The sequence below is a fragment of the Callorhinchus milii genome, unplaced genomic scaffold, assembly GCF_018977255.1.
Source record: "Callorhinchus milii isolate IMCB2004 unplaced genomic scaffold, IMCB_Cmil_1.0 Scaffold8, whole genome shotgun sequence".
Lineage (NCBI taxonomy): Eukaryota > Metazoa > Chordata > Chondrichthyes > Chimaeriformes > Callorhinchidae > Callorhinchus > Callorhinchus milii.
The window spans coordinates 23,028,700-23,051,135 of NW_024704749.1; the positions used below are offsets into that span (position 1 = coordinate 23,028,700).

Genomic DNA, 22,436 nt, shown 5'->3' on the forward strand with positions numbered 1-22,436 from the left:
GAATTTCATAGCAGCTCCCCCAACCACCACCGCCCCCTTGCTGGCCAGGAAACATGGGGTTTTAAAAAAAAGTCTTCCAAATTCTGACTGAATTTGAGAGGAAAAAAGTCAGGTTTTGAGTGAAAAGTTCGCGCCCTGGTGTGTAGATTTTCACAAAGGATTCCTCAGCAACTTTGTTTATTATTATTATTGCCACGCAAAGAAGTGGATTTATTTTTTTTAAAAGGAAAGTTTAAAAACATAAAGGGTAGAATAATGTGGGGCAAAATGACTGAGTATAGAATTGAGATGGAAATCTCCTTCCCGCCGTCAGAACCTTCCACAAATACGGACTCGGAAAAGTTTTGCTCTGCAGCTCGTCTCCGGTTTTGTTAGTCTTGGCGACTGTTTCTTTGATTTTCTTCCCTGTGGTTGGTGCCTGTTTGGGTTTGGTAAGCCGCTAAATTGGTTTGGCAAGTTGCTATTTTATTGCCTTTTTTGGTTGGTGGTGTTGTGTGCATACTTTTCATAACATTACAAATGTAGTCATTGTTCCGAGAGGGGAGTTCCTGGGTGGAGGACAGATTTGTGTTCCATTAATACTGGATTTGAGGTACAGATCAGCCATGATCTTATAAAATGGCGGAACAGGCTCGAGGGGCTGAATAGCCTACTCCTGTTTCTATGTCTCACTCACTCAGCCTCTGGGACTCTAGTAAGGACACTATAAAAATGCAAGTTGCTGTAGGCCCTGTAAACATCATTTATTTAGTCTTACAGCTTAAGAATTGGCACAGAATTGTGGGGGAAAAAATCTCAAATTCAGTTATAATTTGGAACTGCAGAAAACCAGCGTCCAGACTGAATTGGGGAATTGTCCACAAAGCTACACAATCTACAACTTTCACACCCCTGAACTGAGAGCCGGTGGCATGTCTTTTACACAGAGAGTTGCTATGGTCTGGAACGCACTGCCTGAAAGGGGGGTGTAAGCAAATTCAATAGCAGTTTTTAACAGGGTATTAGACAGCTGCTTAAAATGGAAGAATGTGCAGGGCTACAGAATAAAAGCGGGGGAGTGGGACTAGTTGGTAGCTCTTTCAAAGAGCTGGTACAGGCACGATGGGCCGAATAGCCTCCTTCAGTGCTATAAAATTCTATGATTCTAAAATTATTTTCTGACATGCCATGATATGTCGAATGTTTTTTTTCAACTGTGTTCCTCTTTCGCCCCCTCCCCCCCACACCCCCTCTTCTCTCCACTCCACTCCCCCCCCAGGCTCGCGAGGGGAGGAGAGCTCTGAGGAAGAGCCTCCTTTGGACATGACAACAGTGCAGGACATCCTGAGCAGCCATCGTTACAAATCCTACAAAGTCAGCATCGTTCACAAGCTGCGCTTCACCACTGATGTCCAATTAGGTAAATGGTTTGTTTCACTGGGATACACCACGTCAATACTGTCAGACCATTGGTGGGGGGAGGGGGGGAGAGGAGAGAAGGTTCTTTTTGTTTTACCATTTTCACTTAAAATTAATTAACCTTTTGTTCCCTTCAGGCTTCTTCCCATCCACATTGTACAATCCTGTAATGGTATGATAATATTGTCGACGTTAATTACATTAATTGTAAAATTAGCTGATTGTTCGGATTGCGGAGGAAACAGCGCCATAAGGTTTTGGACGGTAACTAGCACATTACTGAGAGAATCTGATGTCTTGAAAAGCGACTGAACGGTGCAATTACGAGCTTCATTTACATTTTTTTTTCTTCCCCACTTTGCAAAGTTCGGCTGACGGTTGGTCTTGCGTTGTAGGAGTTGGACATAACCGTCAAAGAAAATCAAACCCAAATCACGTCCTTCAGTTATCTCACTTCCATTTCAGAGAGCTTTTTCAGACACTGGGGTGTCGTCGTGTCATTCAGTCATGCCACGTCATGACACATGTCATTGAGTGCTGGTGGGAAGGGTGCCACGATACAACAACAACAACAACTTTCATTTATATAGCGCCCCACACGCAGGGTTGTATCCCAGAGCGCTTGACACCGAACAGGGGGAGGCGGAAGGTGACTGTAACCAACATCCACCCCAGACCCTCTCTCTCTTTACCCACCCACCACCCCTCACATTTTCCTAAACCTGATTTCGGCTAATAAAGGTTCAGGCCAGTGTTTGGCGAAAAACAATAAAAAAATCTGAGTTTCCTCCCCAAGCTAATTTAAAATAGCTTCCTCCCTAGGGTAAAGTTATGGCACAAATGAAGCCACGACTGAACCTATCTCCTCTGCATCAAATGTTGTTGCCAGATGGAATAAAACATTTTGAGATTTTAATCCCTTTTTTTTTGCTGTTGACACTTTCAACTGCGTCGGTTGATGTAAAACTATGCTGTCATCCTGCACTTAATTCTGACATGCACATTTTGAAGGGATTTCATTTGACAGATGCACAAGTCCTGGCAGCCTTCGTCTATTAAATAAATGTACGTAAACAGCTTGAGTTTGGGGCTAAATTTCGCCTTTTTTTTTGTGGGTGCCAGTTTTTCGGCGAAAATAAATCGATTGCATTTATAACATTTGCCAGATGCCGGAGGTGGGGTCAGAGAGGGAGTGAATCCAGGTGTCGCCTGTGTTTCTTTTACAGAGAGACATGGAGCGTATTATCTGGAAGCAGTGGGTTGGGTCGTGGGGGGAAGTGGGGGTACAGGCTGAGATCGCTTACACAATCGTGGCAGTTTCACCCACACAGTACACAGTCACTACACTTTGCAATATATCCTGTGAAGCACTTTGAGACGTCTCGAAGACCTGATAAGGTGCGATATCAAATGCAAGGATTATTAGTATTATTTTTATCATTAATCATTTCATGGCGCAATTCTTCAGCTGCCTAGACAATGCCAGACCCCTGCGGCGTGCGAAAATGTGAACTTTCACCTGACACTCGGTGTCACTGGGAGGAATGTCCGGTGATATTTAAGGAGAAAAATGTGTGTGTGGGTTACATTTCTTGGTTAGAGTTTATATTTGCTCTGCTGTAACTGTGAGGATCCTTTGTAAAGTTAAGTAAATTTCATGCAGTGCACGTGTAGCTAGCAGGGGACTTTGCAGAGGGCAGAGTGAAATGTCATCAGGTTTACATTCACACCAGGAAAGCCTGACTTACGAGCGCTCGATCCCCCAGCGCCAACCTTATTCTCTGAGTATCATCCCAATGGAGATTGTCCCATTTTGCAAGGGTTCCTCTGGGTTTACGACAGGTCACAGTGAAGGGGAAGAGAGGGAGGGAAGAAGGGAAGGGAGCGCTCTCTATACGTAAGGAACGTTTAGCAAAGCCTCCACTTTGTTTCTGGACGGTTTGCTGCTGTGGGTTGGCTTCCAGGAAGGATTTTTGTCTCCGTGCATCTGGAAGCCGTCAGAATAAAAAGCTTGAAAAGGTCATCCCTTATCAGTAAAGATAAATGATATAAGGGAAGGGGGAGCTGTTAAGGAAACGAATGGCGCAGCCTGCTCAGTACTGATGGCACTGACCTGTGAGTGCAGCTTTCAGGGGTTAATGCACCTTTCAGAGTGCTTATAAATGTTTTAGTCACATTTTAATTCCATCTGCTGTATGCAAGGTATTGCCTGTCACTCGGTTCCATGTAAACCTGCCCTTTAAGAGTTACTTAAGGTGAAGCACAGGATACGTACCGTAATGTTCCCGACCTCTTCAGAACCTTCCTTACACTTGGGCTTTGCCCTCCACACAGCCACACTCTCCCCAAAGTCATTTTTCTCAGTCAAATCTTTCTCGGAAATCATTTTGCTTTCAGTCCGTTTTTAACTTGCTGACATGTGTGGCTAACAGTTACAAGATTGGGGCTGACATGTAAAGACTTTGCCCTGCTCCCTTACCCTAACCCTAACCCTGCTAGTTATGTATATATATATTTTTTTTAAAAAACTTATCACACGAGTGGTCCAGATGAACGAGGCCCCTTCGGCTCATTCGATCTGTCCGTCCGCCCTAAGGTTTTCCTATTACACCATCAAACTGTTTGTTAAATGAGTCCCAGTCTCCTGGCCTCTCCTACCCTTGCTGGTAGCTTGTTATCTGGAAGATTTGAGGTAAACGCCAGCCCAGAGTGTAGCCAGATTCTCTTTACTTCTTGGGGGCAAACAGTATAAACCATCTCCCAGTTCACAGGCCAAGTCCTGCTCCCTGTTCCCAGGCCAAAGTTGAGACTTGGAGCATAGGCAAGCAGGCCAGTCCCAATCCCTGATGCTTAATTTATGGCATGTTAGACAACTGGAAGCAAAGAGGCTTTACTTATGTCAAGCGGCAGAGATAGTGAGCAGAGTCAAGCTCCTCAGCTTGTTGCAACTGACATCCTGATTGGGGTTTGTGTGTTTACAGTCTGCGTGTGTTGGGTTTCTGTTCCTGGAGCCATCGTTTCCTCTCGGCCGCCCACATGATAATCCTCCCGTTTGATACTGCGCCTTAGCACGTCATCGATACGTCTCAAAATGCTTCATAGGATTTTACTGTAAAATATAGTGACTGTATTTGGTAGGCAAACACACAGAGCCCAAATGTCTCCACAAACAGCCAGTTTGAAGTGAGTGACCAATCTTACTGTTCATTATCGTTTACCGATCATGACACCAGAAGAGAGAAGCTCCCTTCTCTCTTTATATATAAAACAAGAGGCCTCCTCTGTACTGCACTGAGGCCATATATTGACCCACCACTCCCTCCACTCAGCTGGCTCCACGTCCCCCTGCCCGACACACACCACCATTGGCAGTCAGGCCTTCAGCCTCTCTGCCCCTACCCTCTATGGCACAGTCCCTTCAAGGCACGTATCAAGATCCTCCTCTTTGACCGTGCCTTCATTCACCCTCTTACCCCCACTCTCCCTGCTCTCCACCCCTCTTGATCCCAACCCCCAGCTTGGGTCCAAATCCCTAACTCCCCAGCACCTTGGGACGTTCTCCCGACATGAAAAGCGCTGTGTAAATGTCATTTGTTGCTGTAATTCCAAATTGAATTCCAAATTAAACAGTGTACATAACACAATAATACACTTGGCCAGCCCTCTGGTTACCTGCTGTGTTATTTGGGGAATGTTACTTGTGCTGATGCAGTATAAAAACCCTTTTGTTTCACTGAAGCTTAATTTGTCACCATTTGGAAACTGCCGTTTCCTTTCTGTACTTGAAAGACTCTCCTGTTTGTATAGATTTTTTTTACTGAAAATAATCAACCTAGTAAAAGCCACAGCGTTTAACAGGTGAGAGCTTTTTTTTGTGCGCCCAAGTGATCAGGGAGAATGCGCTGCAAATTAATGACCAATTGTGGGGCAGGCGAGCGAGTGGCTGCTTAGCATCCAACTTTGCTTGTCTTTTTGTTTAATCTCCAAGAAGAAATTTTAAACCTTAAATGGGTAAAAAAAACTGGTAGAATGGTGAGATGCCTTTGCTGAAAAGATTGATGCAACGGGGAATGACCTTGGCTTGGAGCAGGAGCTTGGTGATGTATGTACGAGCATCTCACTGCTAAATGGACCCAGATTTGTAGCACTAATATACATGGAAGCCCAGAACCAAACTCAGGATGGCAATAAATCAACAGCCACTTTAGGTGTCATTTCTGGTTTATATTCTGGTATTGTTCTATCAGTTTAATTCATGTCACTATCATCTGTTCATCTGGAACAGTTTTATATAATTTTCCAGTGGAGTTACCTGACAAATCCCATCAAATTAACAAGGTACATTAACAATATTGACTGCTTCTGTGGTTTCTGTATCTGTCGGACCGCAGAGATTGAATTTTACACAAGAGGGAGTTTTATCTCTTTCGTATTTTAGGATCAAATGTTTTTTGGGGGTGTTTTGGGGATCACTGCTACAGGTTTAACAACTTGTTTTAATTTTCCTTTTTAATAATTTCAGTAACTTGTCTCCCAAGATATCCAAAATGTTTTTTGTTAACAGAATGGCTTTTAGTCATTATTGTTGTTCTGACAGCTGTGTGGGCTTTCATTGTTTTTGAGAGATCTCAGAAACCTTTCTACATTTTTTTTAAATAAAGCGAAACCTTCAACAGTCTTTAAATCTATATTCATAGTTTTTCCCTCGCTGCTTCTTTTGTTAAGGGTAAACTTCATTTTCTTTTTTAATTGTAACAAGTTTTTCACCTTGTTACGTAATTAAATAAATTAAGTAAACTCCTCTCCCAATCCCCCCCCCCCACCCGTGGCGTGGAAGATGGCTTATTCACTTTAGAGTATATTCTGTGAAGCTCTTTGTGACATCTTGACAACGGCGCTATATCAAATGCAAGGATTGTTATTATTATTATTCCTGCTCCATCTTAGCCCCAAATATAACTCAATTCATTGACGAATCACCAAACTACTGTCATGATTTTTTGTGTGTGTGCGACTAAATGTCTATTAAAATTCCTGTACATTGGAAGTTCGCTGTCAACTGAATGTTTTGGGGAAAAGCAAGCCGCCAGGCAGCCGATCACAGGAGCAGAAATATCCGTGATAGGTGATCGATCACATCGCACGTTTGGAGTTATGGAAACTAATTACTCCCGTTAAAATCCACTGGAGTGTTGCAAAACATTTTATTCAGTGTCTCTCTTATTCATAATTAATGCAGCTGCAATGATTGTGAACTTGCTTTCTGATTTCAAGTTTACAATGAAGAGCAGGGTGAGCCCTCAAAAAGTAGGCTGACTCTCCAGCACAGTGTCGTGGGGCGGGGGGGGGGGGGTGAGTGCTATATTGTCCTTCAGATGAACGTTAAACTGAGGTCCCATCTGCCTGTTAAGGTGGACATTAAAGATCCTGTGGCACGACTTGTAAAGAGAAGAGAGTTTCTCTCTCCCCAGATCCTGGCCAACAATCCCCCAAATAAAATTGGTCACTCACTTCATGGCTGTTTGCATGCCATTGCTGACAGCAAATTGTCTGTAGGGTTTGCCTACAAAAACACACCAGTCACTACACTTTACAGTAAAACTTGAGAAGCTCCTTGAGACGTCCTCCTGATGTGCTACATAAAGTGCCAGCATTTATTTTTCTAATGAGCAAGATTCTAAAACACACTGTAATCAAATTCTAAATGGAACCTTTGGTACCAAAATTATTGGCCGTGTGTAAAGGCGTCTTTACCGTTTCAAACGTGAAATCTGTTTCCTCCCTGCCATGCTCCAGGGCCGACAAATCTCAGCCAGTCCAGTGGGTTAGCACACATCATTAAGCCCCTTCACTAGGCTCCCCACCACAGCAGTTTCAACAAGGCTTTTTTTTTGACAGAACACAAAACTGGTAAGTCCCGAATCAATCAGAGGACATCCCCGTGTGTGGAGGCTGGAGCAGAACTGCCGTTTCAGACTACACCGTCTAAAGCTGTCGATTTGTTATGGCTCTCTAACGCACGGCTGATGCTGAGTGTGAGTGAGAGTGTGAGTGTGTGTGCATGTGACTGTGTGTGTGTGTGAGAATGCCATGTATATCACTGCAATCAATTTTGGCCTTTATAGCACAATATTACAAGAGTATCTGTAAATACCTCATTGGGATTGTGCCACAATACAGTCAAAATCTGTTCGCTTTACAGAGTTTTATAGTCCAGAGACGGTGATGGCAAAACCGTAGAACCTCTGGTCTTGCTGTCCCCCCCGTACTAACCGGTGGTGGTGGGGGTAGGGATTCAGCAACAGCCTTTGTTTAGCTCGTTGCTAAATAAAGCAAGTCTGGGGCTTCCTACATGGTGTTCTTTGCCATTATTGCCTTTTTGACAGCAAGGGTGATTTCACACACTGCTTTATCATTTTTATTCAGTGGTCAAGCAGTGCTGTACGTATTGCTGTGTTCAGTGTTGACTTGATACGCTTCAGAAAAAAACTCTTGGTATTGGAAGGCTTAAGAGAGCAGTTTATGTGTTCATTCCATTAAGATTTATAAAGTGTGTCAAATGCTTGATATAAAATCACTTACACAGGCCACTGGTTTATATCCCCACTGATTCTCACAGGTGTCTCAGGAGAGAAGGTGGAGATAGACCCCGTTACTAATCAGAAGGCCAGCACCAAATTCTGGATTAAACAGAAACCCATTTCAATTGATTCTGATCTACTCTGCGCTTGTGACCTTGTGGAAGAGAAGAGTCCAAGTATGTAGCCTCCTGCATTTATACACTCTATCTCTGTGCGGTTGTGTGTGTGTGAGTGAGTGCATGCACTCAAATAGAAAAATTACAGTTGCGTATTGTCCACAGGTTTAATATTAGATAAGACAGTGGTGCCTGTGATACATTTTTTTTAATCCTTCAGATTGTCGCCTGCGTATCTGTGTTCTATTACTGAAATCAATTTTCAGAGGTTCAGCTGTCTAAAGGTTGCACGTGGCTTGTATCGCACTCTGTGCAACGGCGCCCTGTTAATCCATCAGAGCGTTGCCCGTGATAAACCTCGTCGAAGTCCAGGTGAATTTAATATCATCTTCCCACTGCCGTGTGAGCGAGCTATTGGTATTGAAACAGCGTTCAGAAGTTTGTCACGATTTTTATCTCCTCCCCCCCCCCTCCCCCCTCCCAAAAAAGTGTTTTATAGAGCTATCCATTCGGTGGCTGATCTCTGGATGATTTGCTGTCTGTCTGCATTGCCTTGCGATTCAACTCCACAGGCTCTGTTTGTACTTTATTCCCTTTGTTTTCATTTTAATTCTTTTCCTCACGCTGCAAAGCAGATCCAGTCCTGGTGGGATGTACTTTTTCATGGCGTTTCAATATCGATTGTGCTTTGTCGAATGGAGTGTTAGAGTGATGAACTTTAAGGGAAGGGGACAAAATGACCACAAAAAAAGTGGGTGCTCTATTTTTGACGCTCCAGCGGATTGGGAGCACAAAGAGGAAGGGTAAAATGTAAACAAAGCATGAAATGCCACAAATTAACTGGACCTATATCTGGAAGCAGTGGCTCTGGAATTCATCGGATGAATTTTGAGGAGTGCAGTGCATTAACACCCTTGATTCCCGAGAGCTGCCTCCTCCCCATTTAACCTGACAGGTTCTTAGCGGCTCCTCCTGGCCAAGCCATGTCACTGACGTACAGGAGTTGGCGGAGTTGCCAGTTGCATTTGCTGCCTGCGAGTGGGCCGGGGACTGAAATAAAACATCTCTGGTCTTTCAGTCTGAAATTATGGATAGATTTGTGGAGGCAAATGTCAGAGCGTGCCGTGTGAGTTACAGGATTACTGACTTGTTGGACTAAAAGAGAAATCCCAGATGTGCATGTGCCAGACGTTGGTGTGTTTGCTAACCTGGAACTTTGTTACCCAGGTGAAGCTGCAGTATTCAGCACTGTATCCCGTTGGGTCAATCACTGGAACCGAATCAAACACTTGGTAGTAATCACTTAACAAAGATTTTTATTCTCCCCCTCAACCCACACACATCCTCTCACCCCAACCACCCACACACATAAACCCGTACACACACCCCCAACAAATATTGCTATTGGGTTAAAATATTTTAAAGCGATTTAAGTTTTGTCATGATTTCTGCTTTACATGCTGGCCTGACCCTAAGTAACATGTGCGTGAAACATATATAATTGAGAAAAAGCGTTTTGCTTCCTCCAATTCGCCCACAAAATACACAGTCAATACACTTTACACTGTATTCTGTGAAGCGCTTTGAGACGTCTCAAAGCTATGATAAGGTGCTGTATCGAATGCAAAGGTTATTATTGTAAGATATCACTGTATAATGTTGGTGTTAGGGGCAGTGAGTGTTGGTGGGTTGTAGGTGAGGTGCCATCGTTTATATATTTTCCTTGTTAAAAATCTGTTAAATTCAATGAGACAATTACATACTCGCTAGTTTTTTTTAAAAAGGATTCCAGATGTTTAGTGACAATACAATACAGCAGTGCCTGACAAAGGCAGGCATTCCCATGTGTGGCTCCTCTGTTCTGTTCTGTATAAAGTACTCCTGGTAGTTTATTGTTCCAGTTTGTTTGCTTTTTTTTAACTTGGAAACATAATAGACTTAATCCTGGCTTGTTTGATGCACTTCGCTGAGAATCACTGATGTTTCAAATGCACCTTTCAAAATGCCTCACTTTTAAATACCTTTGCAGACACGTTGCTTGTGTGTGCTAGAATTTTTTCCCCAATTAGCAACAACCTCTTTTCCTCCCCACCTCCTCCCTCCCACTCCTGGCCAGATTTATGCAGAGGCTGGATAAACCTTTACTGTTAATACCATTTTTTTGAAATGTTCGTATGGTAATGTCTGTGTCAAACCTGGATTTGGGGATGAGAGATTGCTTCGTTTCACACTATTAAATGTAACAAGACGTTTTGGTTTCTCCTTTTGTGAGCGCTGCTCTGAACTGTTAAATCCCACCAGCCCTCGTTAATTGCACGCGCTGTGCCATGTGACCCAGATCGCTGTGCTCGAGAGTGAGCATTCCATCGCTGCAGAAAGGGCTTAACAGAATGTTAACCTGATAATAGCGACCGGGGCTCGTTCTCCTACTTGCCCATCATATACTTTACTATTGAGCAGTTCTGCTTGACTAACTAAAGTAAGGTGGCAAGAAGATTAATGATGGTAGGCTAATACAAGAAGGTGCACCTTTCCTAGAGTTCCACCGCAGAGATATTAGCGCTGAACCAGAGCTTGCCTTTTTCTTTAACCTGTGGCCTTTCACCCTCCCTCACCGTTGAGATCTGCCACCATAGCCGACGGTTTGATTGATGTCGCTACGAAAGTCAAGTCTTTTTCATTGAATTTCACATCTGCCCCGAAAATAGCTTTTCTTGCAGAATTTGCACGCACCCACGCTGGCTGTTAGTGAGAGCAAAATTGATGGCAGAAATGCTTTTATGTAGTTTTCATTTAAAACCAAAGTGACTTGACACATGCTAATGTACTGAGCTGCACTCCTGCCCTTTTCCTACGCTTACTTAGTTCAGCGTAATGAACGTCTCGTTTTGTGCTTTTATATGGATGGCACAGGAAGCAAACTTATAAAGAAAAGTAGGTGATTTGAACTCATTTAATGCTCACTTACTGTTTACTGAATACCCGCGCATCGTTTGCGAGCAGGACGTTCACTAAGTGCTGTTTGCAGTGACGATGGCGTTTACACCCCCTCCCCCACCTCTCACTGCAGCAGCCCCCATCACACCCCATGTAGCGCCGAGAAGCACCATGTTTTGCGAGTCTGCTTGCCGCTGTGTGGAGTTGGGGTAGCTTTGTGGCAGATTGCTAACGTGGTTTGAGTGTTGGAGGCAACGAGTATTGGTGGATCAGTAGGTGCTACAGTTTCATATTTTCCTTGTAAAAATCTGGTAAATCCAATGAGACTATGAGATCCACTTTCAGGATTGTCTCTGTCGTGTTTCGGGTTACCTGCAGTGTCAGGTTGTGTGTCTACACATGAGCCCCAGTGCCAACTCGCCTGCTTGCTCTGCAAGCCTTTTCACATTCTTTTTTTTTACTCCCAAGTACCGTACCTATCTACTTTTCCTTTTAAAATAGTTTTTTGGTAGTTCAACATCAATAACAGTTTATGGCAGAGATTTCAACATCCTCATCACCCTCCTGTAAGGGATCTGTCTGCTCCTCTTGTGCCAGTCATTGTGTTGCTAAAGTCCCTCTGTATGCCAGAAGCTGAGCCACACTGGGCTGGAAGCTCTCCAGTTCCATCCCACTCGAGGCCGAGCTGAGCTAGGTTGGGTTGAGATGAGCTGGATTGGGTTGAGCTGTGTTAGGTTGGGTTGAGCTGGGTTGGATTGGGTTGAGCTGGGTTGAGCTGAGCTGGGTTGAGCTGAGCTGGCTTGGGTTGAGCTGGCTTGGGTTGAGCTGGCTTGGGTTGAGCTGGGATGGGTTGAGCTGGGATGGGTTGAGCTGGGATGGGTTGAGCTGGGATGGGTTGAGCAAATGTTTAGGCTTTACAAAACTTTTTTTTGTTAGAAAAAAATAATTATTGTGTTTTCAAAAGGAAGGAGGCCGGGGGGAGGGGGAGAAAGAGAGAAAGAGACAGACAGAGAGAGAGAGAGAGAGAGACAGTGAGAGAGAAAGGCAAGAGAAGACAGACAGACGTTGTGGGCAGAACCACTCCTGCGATGGACTTTAGTGTAATGATATATTGTGATGGAATTGGAGGGCAAGGCAGCACTTGGCTCTTGTCCGCCTCCCAGTGGCTGGTTACACAGCAGCAAGATCATCCCGAGAAAGTGAGTCCAGCCCTCACCACTGCCTTTCTCCCCCAGGGGGGTGGGGAGTGGTTGCACATTGTGGATATTAATGAGTAACAAAGGGCTAAATCTTGTAATTGTAAACCAGATTATTCTCTTGCCTTTCTCTCTCACTGTCTCTCTCTCTCTGTCTGTCTGTCTCTTTCTCTCTTTCTCCCCTTCCCCCTGACCTCCTTCCTTTTGAAAACACAAAAAATATTTTTTCTCTAACGAAAAAAGTTTTGTAAAGCCTAAACATTTGCTCTCGGTTCTCCCAGAGCTCAAAGTGGTTTTCAGTAAGAAAGCTCAGTGTAGACACCAGACCATCGCGAAGAGGGGAAGTGCATTGCCTCATCCCCTGAACAAATCATTTCCTCGCCCTATTAAAAAGGTCTGATCTGTCTTGTCACAGTGCCTCTGCCGGGGTTTTTTTAGTTTAATTACACTATCCAATTAAAACTGCTCGCAGCATTTTGATTTTGGTCTCCTTGGGCCTGAGTGGAGATGACATTTATAAGCCTTGGCTTTCAAGGCAGACAATAGTTTGATTGATGAGCTGCAGAAGGAATGAAAGAGGCAATAGCCGTGTGGAAACACCGCTTAGTGCTCTCTGATTTATTTATCATCTGTTCCTAAAACAAGACGGTGCAGTGATTGGGGAGGGGGTTGTTTGGTGTGTGTGTGTGTGTGTGGTGCGGGGGGTGGGGGGTGATTTACAAGGTGCATTGAAATACCTTCCAAAAAGACTCGAGTTGGTGGAAAAAATAATCTGAAGGAGAGGTGGCCAAACAGCAGAGTGAACCCTCACACAGCTACCAAGTTCAGTCGCAGCCTCCAGTTCCGCTCGTCAGGATCCAGCCCTGTCTGTCTGATGGGATCCAGTGCTGGTTATTTTGAAGTGTTAATGTTAGTTGAAACAAGAGGAACTAAATCATTGCAGGTTTGGATCTCTACACCTACCAGCAATGGGCTGGTGGGGAGGACGAGTTTGCAGGGCTTTGGGGAGAGACTGGGGGAGTGGGATTGAGTTGGAAGCTCTTTTCGTAGAGCCGGCACAGACACGATGGGCCGAATGGCCTCCTTCTGTGTTGTACGATTCTATGAGGCATCACTTGATGATTGAGTGTGTTGGGATGTTACCAGCGTGAGTCTGCACTCCCATTGTTACTAGAAGTCTCTCTCCACCATTGCCACCAACACCTCGGCCCAGCTTCACAGTATATTGGTATGGACGGCTCAGGTTCCAGGGTATTGGTTACCAGGCTGGCAAAAATGGTGGAAAGGTTAGCAGCATTTGAACTCTGAAAGGAACTCGGGGGGTAACATAGAAGCAGAAGGAGGCCATTCAGCCACTCGAGCCTGTTCCGCCATTCTATAAGATTATGGCTGATCTGTACCTCAACTCCAATCACCCACTCTTGCCCCATATCCCTTGATTCCCTGACCTAACAAATAATAATAAAAAAACTCCTTGCATTTCGTATAGAACTTTTCACGTCTTCGAGACGTCTCAAAGCGCTTCACAGAATATACTATAAAGTGACTTGATTGTATATTTTGTGGGCGAAATGCGGCAGCTAATTGCGCACAGGGGCGTCCCACCAACAGTCGTAGATTGAAGTGACCAATTTATTATTGTTTTATTCTTGAAGGATTATTATCTGGTGTGTGGAGCAAGGAAACTTGCCCACGGTTTCACCCTGCCGGGAATCGATCCCAGGTCTCTCACTTGCGAGGCAAGTAGTCTAACCACTGAGCTACAGGACTCCACCAAATAGCATACACCCACAAAATATATAGTGAATTCATTTAACAGTATATCCTGTGAGGCGCTTTGAAACGTCTCGAAGATGTAATAAGCCGCTGTATTAAATGCGAGGATTATTATTATTATATATGGGGCTGCAGTATATACTGTGTCTCCTCCCTTTTGAAGATCCCTGTTGGATTTGCCTCTATGACCTTCCACATCCTCTCAGCCTCCTGTCTTCTGGTCTCACTGCTCACGATCCCAGCTCTATCTGTAAGGTCCTGTACGTATTCCAGTGGTTGTTATTTAAGGATATTAATAGGCAGTTTTCTCCCATGTGTCTCCACCGCCTCGTCTCCACAAGAACTCGAGCAGTGCATGACGTAGAGTGCATTGGGACGTCCTCCCGAAGTGAAAGGCGCTGTACAAATGTAATCTGCCGTCGTTTGTTTTATTTTCTTAATGTGTTCGAAAATTAATGTAGATTACTTTTGCCCGGGGTGGGGGGGTGCTGAGGGAGGATTCCTAAAGTGAAAGCTACCAAGGAAATCAATGTAAAAATAGATCAGTAAAGTGCTTTATTGCGGGCAATTTGGAGAGAGTGTTCCGTGAATGGGAACATATTAGAGGCTATTGATTGTCTGGCTGCGCTGGTTAACCTGAACTCCAGCGCGGAAGATGATTTTGGAGAGCGGGGGTAAGGAGGGAGGGAGGGGCTGAGAAACACAGGTCAGTTCTTAATGTTAGCTCTTTTTCCAACAAACCAAATCACTCTTGGTGGAGGGTTATGTTCAATTACATGCACTGTGCTACCTTTTATAACATTGGATCAGAGCTTAAGGGGAGTGAGGAGGGGTGCAGACTCAATGCATTGTGAATCAATGTGTACCACCTTCAAAAGGCTATCGTGGCTCTTTACCTGGACTTGTTCACCTCCCTGGTTAGGGTTGACTTTACCAACAAGCATCTAAATTTTATTAACAGCTGGCAAACTCTTCTTCATGTGAAGTTTAAATGATTTTCCTGCCCAAGTCCAAGTACGTATTTTGCCCCCCAAAAGCTATTCTTTTTCAGGGAACTAAGGAACAGGATTGACAATGTGGTTAGTTTCTTCCAAAAAGACCCCAACTTGTGTGATGATAACAGACAAATAATAATAATATTCCTTGCATTGTTTCAACCAGCCGGTGGGTCAGTAACCAGGAACATAGATTTAAGATAATTGGCAAAAGAACCAGAGGGGAAATGAGGAGAATTTTTTTTACACAGAGTTGTTACAGTCTGGAATACACTGCCTGAAAGGATGATAGAAACAGATTCATTAACAACTTTCAAAAGGGAATTAGATAGGTACTTGAAAAGGAAAAATTTGGCCTCCTTCTGCGCTGTAATATTCTATGATTCCATGATTCGATAAAGCACCTTATCACCTCTTCGAGACATCTTTTAAAAGAAAAATCCAGACATTGCGAAGTGCGTCAAGTTTGGAATTAATTTGCAAGTTTATTGGCCAGGTCACCAGGGAGAAACTGAAGAAGGGGTAGACAGGACCTTGGTTTAACGTCTCATTCAAATAACATTACAGTTCTACACTGGAGGGTCAGCCTATAGGCTGCGAGTTCAATCCACATAAGGAGCTTCAATCCATAAACCGTCTAACACAGAGACAAAACTGTGCGAGCGTTTAGTGAGAAAATTAGGTGATGTTTAATTATTAATTAGTCGGAACCAACTATATAGAGCAGTTACAGTTACACTTTTCACAGCCAGACTCAGAAATAATAATAATCCTTGCATTTGATACAGCGCCTTATCACGTCTTCGAGACAACAACAACAAGATTCCATTTATAAAGCGCCTTTCACGTCAGGAGGACGTCCCAAGGCGCTGCACAGTTGGGTCATGACCCGAGCAGGGGGGAAATGGTCAGGGTGAGGGGAGGGAAGGGAGGGAGCGAGGAGGGGGGAAATGGTCAGGGTGAGGGGAGGGAAGGGAGGGAGCGAGGAGGGGGAAGAGAGTCGAGAGGGGAGCTGAAGGCGCGGTCAAAGAGAAAGGTTTTGAGACCGGCCTTGAAGGAGGAGAGGGAGGAAGCGGCGAAGGCACTGGGGGATGGAGTTCCAGAGCCTCGGGGCTGAGAGGCTGAAGGCCCGACCACCGATGGTAGGGCGATTGGGACGGGGGACGTGGAGCAGACCGGAGCCAGAGGAACGGAGGGTACGGGCAGGTAGGTAGGGGGATAGTAGGTCGGAGAGGTAGGAGGGAGCAAGGCCGTGAATGGCCTTGTAGGTGAGGATGAGGATCTTGAAATCAATCCTCTGGGGGATGGGGAGCCAGTGGAGGCGAGCGAGGGTGGGAGTGATGTGGTCACGGTGTCTGGTGCGGGACAGTACACGAGCTGCAGAGTTCTGAATGACCGGCAGTGTGGAGGGAGGGCCGGGAAGGCCGGCGAGGAGAGAGTTCCCATAGTCCAGCCTTGAGGTGACAAAGGCGTGGACCAGGGTTTCAGCAGCGTGAGGGGTGAGGTAGTGCCGTAGTCTGGCGATGTTCCGGAGGTGATGGAAGGCGGTGCCAGTTGTGGTGCGGATGTGAGGGAGAAAAGACAGCTCAGGGTCGAACAAAACGCCGAGGTTCCTGACTGGCTTTGAGAGGTGGAGAGTGCAGCCTTGGATGCTGATGGTGTCGGCGCCTGAGACGTCTCAAAGCGCTTCACAGAATATACTATAAAATGAATTGACTGTATATTTTGTGAGCGAAACGCGGCAGCTAATTGTGGACAGCAGCGGCCCACAAACAGTCGTAGATTGAGTGACCAATTTTTTTTTTTGAAGGGATTATTATCCCTGAAAAAGTGATACGCCAATCCACTTACAACTGTGTTCCTACTTACTGCTGGGTAAACAGAAACGTGTGGAGTAAGGAAACTTGCCCAAAATTTCACCCTTCCGGGAATAGGACCCAGGTCTCTTGCTTACGAGGCGAGTGCTCTAACCAGTGGGCTACAAGTGGAAATAGGCAAACAGATACTGTCTTTCCCTGTATTTTTTGCTTTCCATAAAAGAAAACTTAAAAAAGTAATGTACAAATCAACCTGTCATTGGAATTTGCCACTTGTTAACTTTATAGGAACTAAAATGTTCCTCGGTTGAAACAAATTAGGAATGCATTTGCATGCTAATGAGCCTCCAATTAAGATTTTTTTTCATTGAGACTTTTAAAATGCGTTGGACATAAACTCCACTAGGGGCTTTTTGTCAAACGCTTTAAAAGTACTGTGTTTTTTTTTAATTATTTGACAATTTCCGATTTGGGAATTTATCTTAATGGTTAGTAAATCATAATTATGTTTAATTGCCAGCTCGCAGTGAAATGGTAGGACGCTCTAATTGATATGTCACCGCCATCTCATTTGCCTTTACGTTCAATGTACAAATGTTTATAGATTTTAAAACACTGTTTTTTAAAGCATCAATCTTGTAATGTGTTCTCTCAGTGTCTAAGCCGAGCTGCTGAAAATTCAGTCCTTTTGCAAAGAATAATAATAATCCTTGCATTTTATATAGCGCCTTTTCACATCGTTGAGACGTCTCAAAGTGCTCAAAAGAATATACTGTGAAGTGATTTGAATGTCTATTTCCCCATTTGAGGTCTGTTTCAACACAGTGAAAGTTCCCTCTTCCCTGCCGCTCTCAGCTATTCTCTCCTCTTCCTTCGTTTGGCCTCTGGCTTGTTTACTGTGTGCCAGCCTCACCCACTCGATAGCGCTCTCTCTGAGTCAGAAGGTTGAGAGTTCAGGTTCAAGCCCAGTGTCAGGATTTCAGTCTTAAGATTGAGCTCCAGTGCCGTACGCACTAAGTAGAGCTCTGCATTGCCAGAGGCTGGTTACCGTTGGTTTGGGTGAGACGTTAAAGATCCTGTGGCACCATTCAACAACAACAACTTGCATTTATATCGCACCCGTCATGCAGGGCAGCGTCTCGGAGCGTTTAAAGTGCAGGTTTCAAATCGAGCTGGTGCTGCTATTGACTGCAGGTCACTTCCTGCCTGGTTCTGAGCCACTGCACACCTGAGTGTCAGACGTGCCATTTCCCTCCTTGTGCTCGGATGCTGAATCCATTGCAGGCCTTTCCTGCCACCACTAGATGTCTCGGAACGTCTGTTGCATTTAACAGTGCACTTCGGGTTTTAAAGCATTGCCAGTTTCGTAGCCACATCTAGTGGCCGCTACACAGCTCAAGCAGCAGCTGTCGGGATCAGGCCTGACCTGTCTTTCCCCATTAAATCCCAGGTACAGGAGGAGCGTGTGAGTGTTCCAAAAATAAAGCTTTTGTTTCTAATTTGGCCAATCATTCCCGAGCAGCAAAAGTGTATTATTGTAGAACAATAACAACAAATTACACTTGTATGTAGCGCCCTCCCTTCACATCAGAAAGACACCCCAGGCCGCTGGTCAGTCAGGGGTTATTGGATCCAAGTTGGGGTCAGGAGGGGTGGAGGGCAGGGGGTGGTGGGAGAGTGGCCGAAGGCACGGTCAAAGTGGAAAGTCTTTAGACGAGACTTGAAGGAGGCAAGAGAGGCAGGGGATTGAGGGATGGAGTTCCAGAGTGTGGGGGTAGAGATACTGAATGCCCGACCACCAATGGTGAAGCGAGAAGTGAGTGGAACCTGAAGCAGCCGCTGTCCGCCAAGCGGATGGAGTGGACGGGCTGATGTGGGGTTAGGAGGTCGGAGAGGTAGGAGGGAGCAAGACCGTGGCGGGCTTTAAAGGTGAGGACGAGGGTTTTGCACTCAATTCTCTGAGGGATGGGAAGCCCATGAAGCCGGGCAAGAACAGGGGTGATTGGTTCGCGGAGCCTGTTGCAAGAGAGGACACAAGCTGCAGAGATCTGAACACTCTGCAGCTTGTGGAGGGACGAGTTGGGAAGTCTAGCGAGCAGGCAGTTGTATAGTCAATGCAACCTGTTTAATGCCTACTCAGTCACTAGTATTTGTATTAATTGCTGCAATTAGCTGCTGCGTTTCGCCCACAAAATGCAGTCAATTCACTTTACAGTATATTCTCTGAATATTCTATGAAGCGCTTTGAGATGTCTCAAAGACATAAGGCGCTGTATCGAGTGCAAAGATTGTTATTAATACCAGTTCTCGATTGAGAATTAGTAGGTTTGTTAGAAGTGATTCCCTTTGAGTTCTCCTATGCGGTTGGAAAAGGAAGATGAACAACCAGTTGAGATTGAATTACTTTACACAGCAAGTGCAAATTCAACAACGCAGGGGGTGGGGGGTGGAGGTGGATTGTGTCAGCAAATTCAAGAGGTTGAATTAGGCAGCTTTTTAGGAAAGAATTCAATTGAAGGATGTGACAGATAAGAGGAGAGATTTTTTATTACTCTGAGATCAGCCAGATGGAGCACATTTTTTTAGTCCTGTATGTTCCAAAGAGCAGAGCCATCAAACAGATGGTAGCTCTTGGTTTAGACTTGAGAAATAGGAGGAAACTAACTCAGAATAAAGAGGATTTTAATAGTTAAAAGTAGAACCAGTGGACACGGTCTGCGATTGAAGGCGGGTAGAATCGGAACAAATCTGCAGAGACACAACTTCAGTGAGTGAGTCGTAAACTTGTGGAACAGGCTCCCTCGGGAGACGGTGGAAGCAGAAAGTGTTGTTTGTTTCAAGAACAAATTAGATAGATTTCTGCTAGAAAATAGTATCTCGTATATAGTTTGGGACATGACATATCAATAATAATAACGTAATAATAATAGTACAAATCCTTGCATTTGATATAGGACTTTATCACGTCTTCGAGACTTCTCAAAACAGAATATACCGTAAAGTGAGTTGACTGTATATTTTGTGGGCGAAATGCAGGGATAGTAAAAGGCCAACTTGGTCTTCTTTCGCCAGCAAATTCTTATCTTTTTATGATTTTTCCATCCCTTGCGAAAGGCATGGATAGAATCGGGTGTCCAAGCGGTTGTGCTGGGAGGAGCGAGGGCTGTGAGCAGCGCTGGAGCGATGTGAAGGATGTTGATGAGTGGGATCATCAGCAGGAAAGAGTGGGTGATGAGTGGAGGAGATCATTGTTGTGGAGAGGAATAGAGCAGGAGAGGGAACCGAGCCCTTGGGGAACCCCTGAGGTTGATAGGAAAAAGAGTCCAAAGATGAATAATCAACTAATAATAATATAATAATAATAATAATCCTTGCATTTGATATAGCGCTTTTCACGTCGGGAGGACGTCCCAAAGCTCTTCACAGAACACACTGTAAAGTGAATTGACTGTATATTTGTGGGCGAACGCGGCAGCCAATTGCGCACAGCAATGTCCCACAAACAGTCGTAGATTGAAAATGACCAATTTATTATTGTTTTGTTTTGGAGGGATTATTATTAGGCTCTGTGTGGAGTAAGGAAACTTGCCCAAGGTTTCGCCCTCTGCCTGGAATTGAACTCAGGTCTCTCACTTGCAAAGCGAGTGCTCTAACCACTGAGCTACAGGACTCCACAACTGTAGCACAAGAGAGAGCAATTGAGAAGAAAGTAGATAGCGCAGAGCAGTGACATGAGCTATATCAGATGATGGTAACCTGTCTGGCAGCGCAGGGAGCGAGGATGTTTGGAAGGCTTTGGAGATGTCCAAGCTGTTGACCGGTCACACCAATTGTGTAAGGCGGTCACAGGCTCGGGTCACAGCTAGTGCAGTCAATTACCTCCAGTTTCAACATTTAAGCAAACCTGTCAGTGTTGCTAAACTGCAGCTGCCTCATCTCAGGACTATCTGAACACCAACCGGCTGCTTTAGATTCTTTAGAAAAATGAGCAGTTAGTACTGTGTTTTTTTTAAGCCCTTCACGGGACACACTATAAAGTGTAGTGATTGTGTACTTTGTAGGTGAATGAGGCAGCCAATTTGTGCCCAGTGACGTCCTGCAAACAGCCATTGACTGATTTTATCAAGGACACTGGGAAAGAAACTCCCTTGTCTTTTTGAACAGTGCCCTGGGATTTTTAATGTTTACCTGAATAAGCACAGATATGGTTTCATGTCTCATTCGAAGGACAGCATCTCTGATAATGCAATACACCCCCAGCACAGCACTGGAATATCAGCCTAGACTATGGGAGTCCCCGATGTAGCGCTTGAACCCACAACCTTCTGACTTGGAGGCGAGAGTGTTACCGGCTGAGCCAGGCTGACACACAGCGACTGAATCATAGAATTATATAGCACAGAAGGAGGCCATTCGGCCCATCATGTCTGTGCCGGCTCTTTGAAAAGAGTTTCCAAATCAACCCCACTCCCCCGCTCTCTCCCCATAGCCCTGATCAACCCCACTCCCCCGCACTCTCCCCATAGCCCTGATCAACCCCACTCCCCCGCTCTCTCCCCATAGCCCTGATCAACCCCACTCCCCACTCTCTCCCCATAGCCCTGATCAACCCCACTCCCCTGCTCTCTCCCCATAGCCCTGATCAACCCCACTCTCTCCCCATAGCCCTGATCAACCCCACTCCCCTGCTCTCTCCCCATAGCCCTGATCAACCCCACTCTCTCCCCATAGCCCTGATCAACCCCACTCTCTCCCCATAGCCCTGATCAACCCCACTCCCCCGCTCTCTCCCCATAGCCCTGATCAACCCCACTCCCCCACTCTCTCCCCATAGCCCTGATCAACCCCACTCCTCCGCTCTCCCCATAGCCCTGATCAACCCCACTCCCCCACTCTCTCCCCATAGCCCTGATCAACCCCACTCCCCCACTCTCTCCCCATAGCCCTGATCAACCCCACTCCCCCACTCTCTCCCCATAGCCCTGCAAACTTGTTCTCTCCAAACAATTATCTATTTCTCTCTTAAAAGTTGTTACCGAATCGGTTCCCACCAGCCTTTCAGGCAATGCATTCCAGATCCCAACGACTCGCTGTGTGAAAACAATTCTCCTCACTCCCCTCTGTTTCTTTTAACAACTATTTTAAATCTGTGTCCTGGGGTTACCGACCCACCCGCCAGTGGGAACAGTTTCTCCTTGTTCACCCTATTGAATCCCCTCATATTTTGAAAACTTCTATTACATCTCCTCTTAACCTTCTCTGTCTATGTCCATTTGCAGTCTGCTACTATCCTCCTCACTGGTTACTATTTTTCCTCCTTCTCTTTGACCGTGCCTTCAGCTCCCCTCTCGACTCTCTTCCTCCTCCTCGCTCCCTCCCTTCCCTCCCCTCACCCTGACCATTTCCCTCCTCTCTCCCTCCCTTCCCTCCCCTCACCCTGACCATTTCCCCCCTGCTCGGGTCATGACCCAACTGTGCAGCGCCTTGGGACGTCCTCCTGACGTGAAAGGCGCTCTATAAATGGAATCTTGTTGTTGTTGTTGTTGTAGTATCATCTGCAAACTTGGAAATTGTACTCCCTATACCGAAGTCCAGGTCATTTACATAGATCAACAACAAC

The 22,436-nt window shown here is 45.3% G+C and overlaps 1 protein-coding gene across 4 annotated transcripts in view; it reads left to right on the forward strand.

Moving 5' to 3' along the window:
• Positions 1–22,436, forward strand: part of mapkap1 (MAPK associated protein 1) — a 138,458-nt gene that overhangs the window by 105,098 nt on the left and 10,924 nt on the right. For 3 of the 4 annotated variants that reach the window (XM_007909517.2, XM_007909519.2, XM_007909518.2), the window contains 2 exons: positions 1,259–1,399; positions 8,018–8,155. In XM_007909517.2, coding sequence (XP_007907708.1) covers positions 1,259–1,399; positions 8,018–8,155 — 279 coding nt within the window. The remainder of the gene's footprint in view (positions 1–1,258; positions 1,400–8,017; positions 8,156–22,436) is intronic. The other variant, XM_042337268.1, reaches the window with a different exon arrangement.